Source organism: Acanthaster planci, unplaced genomic scaffold (assembly GCF_054643075.1).
Source record: "Acanthaster planci isolate LZ-2023a unplaced genomic scaffold, COTS_SCS Contig93, whole genome shotgun sequence".
Taxonomy (NCBI): Eukaryota; Metazoa; Echinodermata; class Asteroidea; order Valvatida; family Acanthasteridae; genus Acanthaster; species Acanthaster planci.
This window is the reverse complement of record NW_028257715.1, coordinates 49,145-59,143: the sequence shown is the minus strand read 5'-3', so window position 1 is coordinate 59,143 and position 9,999 is coordinate 49,145. Positions and strand designations below refer to the sequence as shown.

Below are 9,999 nucleotides of genomic sequence, written 5' to 3'. Positions count from 1 at the left end.
CTTTTAAAAAACAGTCTTTTTATTTAGAGAAAACCTAGAGATATGATTGATTCTCAAAATGTAGTGTCTACATTATCAAAATCTTCTGTGAAACCATAATCGAAATAAGGAAAAAAAATGTGCTCAAATTGAAATGCCTTTCACTCAGAAAGTTCTTTTTCATTATGACAGACAATGAGGAACTATGAAGTGATACACGATGGACGCAGTGATCAAATCCTCTACCTTCGTGCTGGTATGTAATTGTGTCATTGTGAATTGCAACCAAGTCACAGCAGCATCAGATGCATTGGTGGCGTCTTGTTCCCCCATCCCCAGGAAAAAACCTAAATCATTAAGCTTCCAACTGCTCTCTGTTTGTTACTTATGCACAACTTTCCACCTACATTTCCTTAAACCTAAAGTGAAGTGGTATTCGTGAGTCTTGTCTGCATTGGCAATCTTTATCAAATCATTTGATCATTGTGTGCCCCGAAATAGGACAAATTGAAATGTCATGACGCAAAAAGCCCCCCCCCACTTAAAAAAAGGAATGAGCATGTTTAATATCTTACAGGAGTATTGAGCCTCCTCTATAAATTGAAAAGTAACTTCTTGTAGTTCCATATTGTTGTAGTGAATTGTTCTTTTCATTTTTGATACATGTATCTGGTCAGTACATGAGCGCCAACCGAAGAAAAGGCGTGGATGCTTTGCAGTGGGTTGAGCATGTACTGGATGATGAATATCACCGATGATGTCTCCATGGCAACACATACCAAGTAACGGTGTCTACTTTGAGGAACACAAGGCTGCTTGATTACAATTCTTTAAAACCAACTGCAAAAATGTCTCACAAAATATTTGATCAGAAGTTTGCAGCATGTTTCCAAACCTCTGCCCTAAAACTTAGTGGTCTCCAAATAAATCTTTATACATGTGTAATAACAAATTGAGTTTATAGCTACTTCATCTTTTTGAAAATTGGCTTTGACATGAACTCTGAACTTTTTGGGCGTTTTTCTAATCCAAGGAGTATTATGCCAAGCAGGTCAGAAAATAAACACTCCCTTAAAAAAAAGCACTTTGAAATTGTCAAAGTCATCATGCAGGAGTAGGTGACCATAAACACTCATTCTTATTTAACAAAATACATTATTAATTTCGGAAGTTTCAAAATGATGTAGGCCTAATCTAGAAGTAGTATTTGCGAGAATTTTGTGACTAATTATTTTACGTAATTGTTACGTCCATTATCTGTTGATTAGATTCTCATGTGATGGGTATCGACATTCTCTCATCTTATCCTATCAGACGATATGTTACAATTAGAGCATGGTTACAACATAAACCTTCTCTAAAAAGACGATAGGGCAGATCAGAATGTTTTTCTTGAATGCCCTGAAAGTAACATCTAGTGTTGGTATTTCAAAATGGGAATCAACGCTTGAGGCGAGTAACCTTCTAACAAAATTAGGATTTTGTTGTGAGGAAAGCAATTTTATATGAAATTGAGAACCAACACTAAGTTGCAAAAGACCAGCATTCAGTAATCGTGTGATATTTTATTATTTTGTAAGTAATGTCCATAATGAATCAAAGCCACAGAATGAGATAAAAGTTTCGTGATCGTTTGTTAATTTACGAATTTGTCCTGGCAGTTTTCTGGATACAATCTATAGTTTGGAGAGAGGGCCTCTTCTAGGGTAATGAATAAGTGTTTGTTGTAAAAATATTTCAAAAGTCAAATGATGAATTGGAGATGTTTTTGTACTATGTAGTTTGTCTTTTTTCGTCTTTGGTTTTCAAATTAAAGTGCCAAATTTAGTGGTGTCGAGTGCAGTCAATAAATTCTCAGTGATGTCCCTTAATTAACAAGTTACATGTTCTTGTTTCTTACCGTGTCTCACAGTTTGTAATAAAGTCCCACCGCCAAACTGTTTTAATCCCTTGGGAATTAATAAAACTACCCGACATTGCCAAACTAACCTGCCTTAAATTCCCGTGTAGCGGTGGGGTTCGAGTGAGGCAAAATTGCTGATAAGGAGGGACAGGCTGGGAGATTGAATGTTTGTTTTGAAACTGATTTGTAAAATTCTGAGCATTTTTTCCGTTTCTTTTTGGACGAGAGAACCATCCAGCACCCTCTATTGTAGGGGCTTTGCAGTTGTCTTGGAACTTTGTGTCAGGTTTAGTTGGGCTTCCTCACTGTGTGGAACAATCAGATGTCTGATTTGAATAATAGCAATATATGTTGACGCCTGTGAACCGATCCTCAAGAGTTTATTTCTTAAAAGTGTTTGTTTTTAGCTTTTTATTTCATGACCGAGAGATTGCTTTTGGAGCTTGCTTTATTTTTTCACTATTGACGAAATGACAGCGTGAATTAGTTGATGGAAGCCTTTCAATAGTCAAAGTTTTCTCTGGTAAGATTTATGTTCCGGAATTGATTCAGAGACTGCCCCCCTACACCGATAATTGCAGACACACGTTGTCGACGCATGGAACTGGACCCGGTTTATTGTGATTACCTGACAACAAACAACTTTGCATCCATAGTCTGCTATCATTGTTCAATATCGATCTCGTCGGGATCCATCACTTTGAGTAAAAGATCAAGTTCCTGGAAAAGAAAAAAATAGAAAAAAATAAAAAATAAAAATGAGGCGCTGTTGCAGCTCTTTCAAAGAGGAGAAAGGGTTGAGGCACATACATGAAGTCGACTCGTACTAGGCACAGACGAAAAACTTCGGGGAGGGCCGTGGGTCTTAATTTACTTTCTCATTCTCTAGGTAAAAAAAAATACTGATTAGTTTTGATCATCAGGCCAATAGAGGGGGCTATTGAATTTTTAAAAAACCTTTTACATTTTTCTAGAGGGCGCCATACTCAAATTGCACGCCGTTCAATGGAACCACGGGGCGCTGTTGCCAATAAGTTAACGTTGGCAACTACAAGCCCACAGAGGGCGCTATATAAAATTTGCCACCTCACTATTTCATTCTATAGAGGGCGCCACTCACTTTGCCAACAGAGGGCGCTAAATATTGATTCAACAGAGGGCGCTTTATTTTTATTCAATAGAGGGCGCTAAATATTGGTAAATGTTGTGGCGGCATGCCCAAAATGGGAAAGCGGGACACGATAAAAAGTAAGGTCATCATGGTCGTGAAGGCTGGAAAACATTTGTTGCCATGAAGGTAGGTTAAGCCCCATAATTTTCAATCCAGAAAAAAAGGTTATTTACGGGATCATGCAAAGACATTCCTCTTCATGTTGTATCGTACACGTGAGATGAAGTTGTAGTTTTCTTGGACGGGTTAGGTACATGTACGTGTGGCCTTATACATGTACGTGGGTCTTGCTCTTTTAGTAGTACATGTAGTGCATCTATGCATGATGCAGTGACATGAAGGCCCAGCATGCCCGGCCTAATCTGTTTCCTTGTGCTCTAACATAATGGTTATGGTATATATGTACATATATGTAGCCGACATACATGTGTATGTACGTTATTTTGTGTGACTTGCTGCCAATTTTGTTTACATACATGTAGGGTTGTAATGCTCAGTTCCTTGGTGCTCATTTTCAACGCGCTGCTGAACCACGCACATGTAGCTTGTCCATACATAAAGACCCGTGAAAAACTGGTGTTCATTTCTAGTTTTTCTACCACAACCCAGAAATCTGTCAAACATTTGTTTCCTCAATTTAGCATTATGAACTTCACATTCCTTTTGAAAAATCTTTGTAAGTTGGCAAAATTCATTGATTTAACTCTGTCATGTTGTAGTTCAACATTAGAGTTTCGTCTTGTTTTGTTGTGATTTTGCGTGTAAGTTCACCGTTTATGCTCTCTTTCTGCTCAAAACTTCCCAACGTCAACCCGCCGTAACTCAGGCTAGCGCCACCATTTGTTCTTCTCAAATGCAGGGTAGTTTCTTCTATTCATTAGTTAACTGAACATGTAAAAATTATTTTGATTGGCCACTCTTTCAACCTGTCTATGGAAACACAGTTTTGCTTCCAATGAAATTACAGTTTAGATTGTGCATTCAGCCATCCGCTTCCACATCTACGTGTGCATGGCGTACGTATACTGCATGTGCGTGCATGTGGCAGCCACGTTGCATTGAGACAGGATTTGTGAGTGTATGGGAATAATTCTGTTAGTACATGTAACACATGTAAGTCCTCTTTGTGATCACTGTGCTTTTTCAACTACCATATATTCCTAAGAATCACTGCTTTTACAATGAAGTTGACGTAAAAGGAACATGGGTTTCAAAGTCTTGTACCTGTCGCTGCATGTAACTCATTGCACAATACTGTATGAGTCTGCCCTGGTATCGTCCGTTTTGTCCACACTGGGTTTGGGCCCTTTGGGCAGTTCTGCTTACACAAGGCTCAAGGCTGAAGATCAAAAGATTAGCGTACAGTAGTTTTTGGAAGAGCGCTTTCTTTATTGCAAGGAATTGATATGATCCGTCAGTTCAAGCTTACTTTCTGGAATCTAGTCTTTATTTGATTCATGCTTATGACTGTACCATATCAATGACCCTTATTCTGCTTTTTCAATCAGATTTTCCCTTGAGAGCAACCGTGATCATAATTATTTTATTTTTATCGTAGCTCTAGAAAACAGTGTACCTGTAAGTTAACGCTGGCCTTTTGACTATATTTTAGGAGTATAATGCCCAGGACATATGTACACTAGGTAGTATTTTGAAAAATTGGAGGTGTTGCTCATCAATCGTCCATTTTTTTCCCGCACCATAGGCCACTGTGAGTTCCACATGCATCGGTTTGACTATTTTCACAGGTTTGGGTTGTTTAACCTGCACAGTGCGTGTCGCCTGCCCTGCTGGTATCAGTCCAGTCACACAGACATGACAGAGTCTACATGTTATGCATGTACATGTAGGTTGCTCGTGTGATAAAAACAGGATTTCACTGAAAATTGTCGAACCGACTGGTCAAGTGTTTCCTAAGTGAATACCTCACATTTTTCACTGCTAAATTAGACTTGATAAGACTTACATTGTACATGTGTGTAATTGTTTAATGCTTTCAGATGGTAGTACTCATAACATTAGGTCACTGCTGGGAAAAATGATCGGCATCACCATAAGAAATGCTTTCCTTTATGTACATGTTTATCTTGACTGACATCAAGGCTATCAAGTTGTCCTTCCATTGCAAAAATTGTAGCAATATTTTTTGGACATAAACTGAAAGGAAGTACAGAGTAGTCTGGATTTACAATAGTCTTTATAGAGGGCCTGCGTATGACGCCATGTTAGAGGGCATTTCTTTCTTCCCTTTAGGATAGGTTCGAGTAAACCTGTTGTGCATTCATTGTCTTTAAATCTAAGAAATGTCCTGTGGGAGGGCACTCCACACAGGCCCTCTGTAGGCCAAGTTGCTTACATTAGCATTATAGTAGAGTCCCCTAACATGGCGCACTTGATTTTCACTTGACTTTCCTCATACAGTGTTGCCAGACGTCTTGTGGAAAAAACCTCAACTTCACACTAGCACTGTAACCTTCATGCTCGCTGTTCAACATTTATGAACATTTTCAGAGTGATGAAATTTTGTCCGTTGAAAATTCAAAAATGTTGGTGTCTGGGAACTGGGCAAGAATTCTACTGAATGTTGCCTAATGTGCTGCACTTGAAAACATCTCCACAAATCCCACATAATTTAAGAAGATCTGTGAAGCTGATCAATTTCAATAAATTTTTATTACCTCAATGATTCATACAGTACCTACACAAAACTCTTTCGAAAATTTTGGGCCCAGTTTTAAAAGAGTCCATTCTGCCTTTTTCAGGAAAAAAGATCTGTAAAAGTTGAGCCAAAATGAAAATTTCAATGAAGATTTTAGTGGGTGAGTAAAATCAGGAACTTTGAATTAGAAAAGTGGAAGTTTAATGAAATTTCACTTATCATGAAATTTGAGGTAAAAATATTGCTCCTGCAAGGCACTGGAGGGAAAAATCTAACTGCGCCTGCGTTACGGGCAATGCAATAAGTGAAGGATGTTGTGTAACAACAGCAAAAGCTGAAGGATGCACTGTTTATTTTAATTGTAGGACGAAGTCAGAGTAAGAGAAGATGATGGAGCAAGTGCAGGCTGATGTTTGGGCAGCATCACCGGAGAGAGCAGAACCTGAGTAAGTTTCTTCCCAGCATCAGGTTATTCAAAGATGAGCTGGATTGAGAATCTAAACTGTACAATGTATTCCTGCATATTTACTTATCTTTTCCTTTTTTGTTAAATCTTAATGCCATCCTTCCCAGTTTTTTTAAAAATCCACCAGGAGGTTTGTGGAAAATATAGCAGGATTGAGGAAGGTAGAGCCCAGCCCAGCCACTTTGATTTCATGAGGGACTTGATGCCTTTGTAGAATTTTGGAGAATGTACCATACTAGGGAGGATGTTTTAGGATTTGGGAAGATTCCCAGGAACCACGGTCTTTCTATGCTGTCCTTTTGTCTTGCTACTTGAATGATCTTTTGTAATTGTTTTGTCTTGACTCCAGTAGCTTGGATGAGTTCAGCCACATAGAGAATGATGAAGATGACTCTGACGTTAGCCGTAGCACAGACAGTGAAATTAGGTACGTGTACCTTGGCCAGAGACTATGTGTGAAAAGGTTCTGGATGACAGAAAAAAGTAACAATTGGATACAAAAACTTAGTATTGTGTGTTCCTGTTTCAAAATTTGACAATATAATGGAAGTGTCTACTCAGAAAAGATATTGAACCTTTTTGTATCTGTGGGTAATTTCTTTGTTATCAGAGTAGAGAAGCAGGAAGAAGTCCAAATATTCCAAGGAAACAAAACAGAAAAGAAAAAGTGAAAGAAATTTATTCCTTGTTTCAGTTTTGGGGTATATTGTAGTGAAGTCACCTGTCTATTTTTTCGCAACTGAATTTGAAATTAACTCACAGAGTCAGGGATAACGTGATTTTTATCCCCATTTTGTTCTAAAGAAGTAAGCGCAGGAGAAACTCAAGTTCCAGTGAGGACTCTGGTGACAGCGACCCTGACAGTGATGAGGAACAAGAACAGTGGATGAAGAAAACAGCAGGTAGAAAAGCTGTCACATTGCAGTCATGTTTGCCATCTGCTTAGAAATCAATTTATGCTGGTGCATTTGGCCGTGGCACTTCTGAATTTAACCCTAAAAGAGCTGCATTACTTTTACCAGCTCACAGCAAGAAGGGGGGGAATTTCACAAGAAGTGGGATGTCCAATGCCAGATTTTTTAAAAACTTGATGTGAATGTACAGACTTTCCTTTCCAATACACGTTTGGAGTTTCACTTCAACCTGTTCTGTTTTTTGACAGTCGTTTGGAAGTTGAGGGCCGCAAATGTGCCAGCCTGCATACATTGAGCATGTCAGCAGTTTGGGTTGATCTCTCTTGGAGAAATGGACACTGCTTGAGAGAGTTATGTTTGATTTTCATAAAATTGTGTCAGAATGGACCGTGGGGAGTTACTGTAAAAACTCCCAAAGGCTTGTGGAAAATATGCACTGCTGTGATACCGGAAAAAATGTTGAGGGGGGATGTGGATTCCCTGGCTCTTTTAGGGTTTAAGTTCAGATGGGCTTCAAGAAATACTTACTTACTTCAAACAGGAAGCAGTCCCTGGGTATATTCTTTTGTTTGTACATTTGGCAACTGACCTTGTCCAAATCATCTGGCTTAGGCTGACATTAGTACATATTAGTCTATGACAGATGGCTGAAGCCGCTTCTTTCAGGCTTACCTCAGCCATACGTTGGGACATTGCCTTAAAACCTCTTTTGGGGGCATGTTCAAAACTTAGTCCCCCAGAACAGAGGGATAATAATGCCATCTTCTCTTTTATTCCTATCAGGTGTTAAAAGCGATAGCAGCGTGGTTGGTCCCCTGCCTGTGGGCTCATCTTCTGGCATCACTGCCTTTCTAGAGTAAGCAATCTCTTGTTTCTTTCCTCACAGAATTACAAGAATAGTAATCCTGATTTTCCTATCACCCATCGGCCTCTGTACCAATCATAATCCACTCACTGCCGAGCACAGATGGTTTCTTGATTCAGCAGTGACACAATATGATCTGAAACAAAAAATACAGTTACAAAGGCAGACTGGGGCAGGGGACAATTGGGACCTTGTCTGGCACTCCTCTCCCACCCAATTGGGACCTTGTCTGCCACTCCCCCCCCACCCAATTGGGACCTTGTCTGCCACTCCTCCCCCACCCATTTGGGACCTTGTCTGCCACTCCTCCTCCACCCAATTGGGACCTTGTCTGGCACTCCTCTCCCACCCAATTGGGACCTTGTCTGCCACTCCTCTCCGACCCAATTGGGACCTTGTCTGCCACTCCCCTCCACCCAATTGGGACCTTGTCTGGCACTCCTCTCCCACCCAATTGGGACCTTGTCTGGCACTCCTCTCCCACCCAATTGGGACCTTCTCTGCCACTCCTCCCTCACCCAATTGGGACCTTGTCTGGCACTCCTCTCCCACCCAATTGGGACCTTGTCTGCCACTCCTCTCCCACCCAATTGGGACCTTGTCTGCCACTCCTCCCTCACCCAATTGGGACCTTGTCTGCCACTCCTCTCCCACCCAATTGGGACCTTGTCTGGCACTCCTCTCCCACCCAATTGGGACCTTGTCTGGCACTCCTCCCCCGCCCAATTGCGACCTTGTCTGGCACTTCTCCCCCACCAATTGGGACTTTGTCTGGCACTCCTCCCCACCCAATTGGGACCTTGCCTGGCACTCCTCCCCCACCCAATTGGGACCTTGTCTGCCACTCCTCTCCCACCCAATTGGGACCTTGTCTGGCACTCCTCCCCCACCCAATTGGGACCTTGTCTGGCACTCCTCTCCCACCCAATTGGGACCTTGTCTGGCACTCCTCCCCCCACCCAATTGGGACCTTGTCTGGCACTCCTCCCCCCACCCAATTGGGACCTTGTCTGGCACTCCTCCCCCACCCAAATAAAAATAAGATATTTAAAGTAAACGACAAAAACTGACGTGTTTTTGTTGACTCTGTTTTTAGGTCTCTTCATCCAAATTGCAAAGCCCCACAGTGATGTCTCTGCCCCAGAAAGGCCATCAAAGGTTATATGACTTCCAAAACAGTTGAACAGCTGTGCCCCTCCTAACAAAAGACAGGGTCCCTCCACCCCGCCCCCTGCCAAAAATTTGGTCCTGGATGTGCCTTTTCCGTTTAAACCTTAGCTCATTTTGGCACAACACACATCTACTGTGCCTATAGCATTACCCTGTTGTATTCAAGAATACTCCAACCGATCTTTTTGTGTTATTTCTGTTGATTTTGTTTCCTGATATCAGATTTGGGAGGGCTTTATCGCCAGGTGAATGTACTGCAGTGGCTGCCTGCGTTGAGGCCTTCTAGCATATCCCATGTCATGATGTGATTGATGTCGGCTTTTGACCAGTAAGCAATCAATATATACATGTATGAAATAAATATGTTTCATTGTTTCTTCATGATGGCAGCTTGCCAGAAAGACTGATTCCACAGGGAGTTTAGTCCCATAACCATCTTGAAACCAAGTTTGATTTTCAACAATAATTTCGTCAGTTGCTTTTTGGATAGCTGTCCCTTTTCAGTCATGTTTGCCCTCTGTTCAGAAATGAATTTTGCTGGTACGTTTGGCCATGGCATTTGCCAGTGTCTAAATTTCAGATTTGCTCTTAATAAAGACAGTGGATATTTAGCCTTCACCGGCAAATTTAATTAAATTGTATTTTGCCAGCTACATATAGACAGCGCCCTCTTTGAATGAGTAAGCCTATAAAGTGATTAAATTCACACTATATTCCCAGTTCAATTGGTGGTCGAGTGGATGGCGTGCACATCTTGAGATGGCTTGATATGCTCTCATGTGGGTTCAATCCACAGCTGTCATCCGTTACTTTTCCCAAACAACTAAGAATTCTCTTCTTTTGTTCTTGTAAATTGACTTCACCGTTTAATT

General features: G+C 41.0%; 1 protein-coding gene and 1 long non-coding RNA gene across 8 annotated transcripts; both read left to right on the top strand.

The window, feature by feature from the left end:
* Positions 1-53: 53 nt before the first annotated feature.
* Positions 54-1,850, top strand: LOC147795270 (uncharacterized). The gene is made up of 2 exons (XR_015424038.1): positions 54-235; positions 657-1,850. It is a non-coding gene; the product is annotated as an uncharacterized LOC147795270 (long non-coding RNA).
* Positions 1,851-3,075: 1,225 nt separating this feature from the next.
* LOC147795269 (uncharacterized) lies at positions 3,076-9,429 on the top strand. Of its 7 annotated transcripts, none has more exons than XM_087132114.1 (7): positions 3,076-3,179; positions 5,816-5,872; positions 6,078-6,158; positions 6,528-6,605; positions 6,983-7,080; positions 7,876-7,948; positions 9,350-9,429. In XM_087132114.1, the coding sequence occupies exons 3-7, from the start codon at positions 6,100-6,102 to the stop codon at positions 9,411-9,413; spliced, it is 372 nt and encodes a 123-aa protein (XP_086988240.1). In that variant the 5' UTR covers positions 3,076-3,179; positions 5,816-5,872; positions 6,078-6,099; the 3' UTR covers positions 9,414-9,429. The 7 variants fall into 7 exon arrangements, with proteins under 7 accessions (XP_086988240.1, XP_086988238.1, XP_086988239.1 ...); XM_087132113.1 differs by lacking the exon at positions 3,076-3,179 and adding an exon at positions 3,190-4,166; XM_087132112.1 differs by lacking the exon at positions 5,816-5,872.
* The last annotated feature ends 570 nt before the right edge of the window (positions 9,430-9,999 follow it).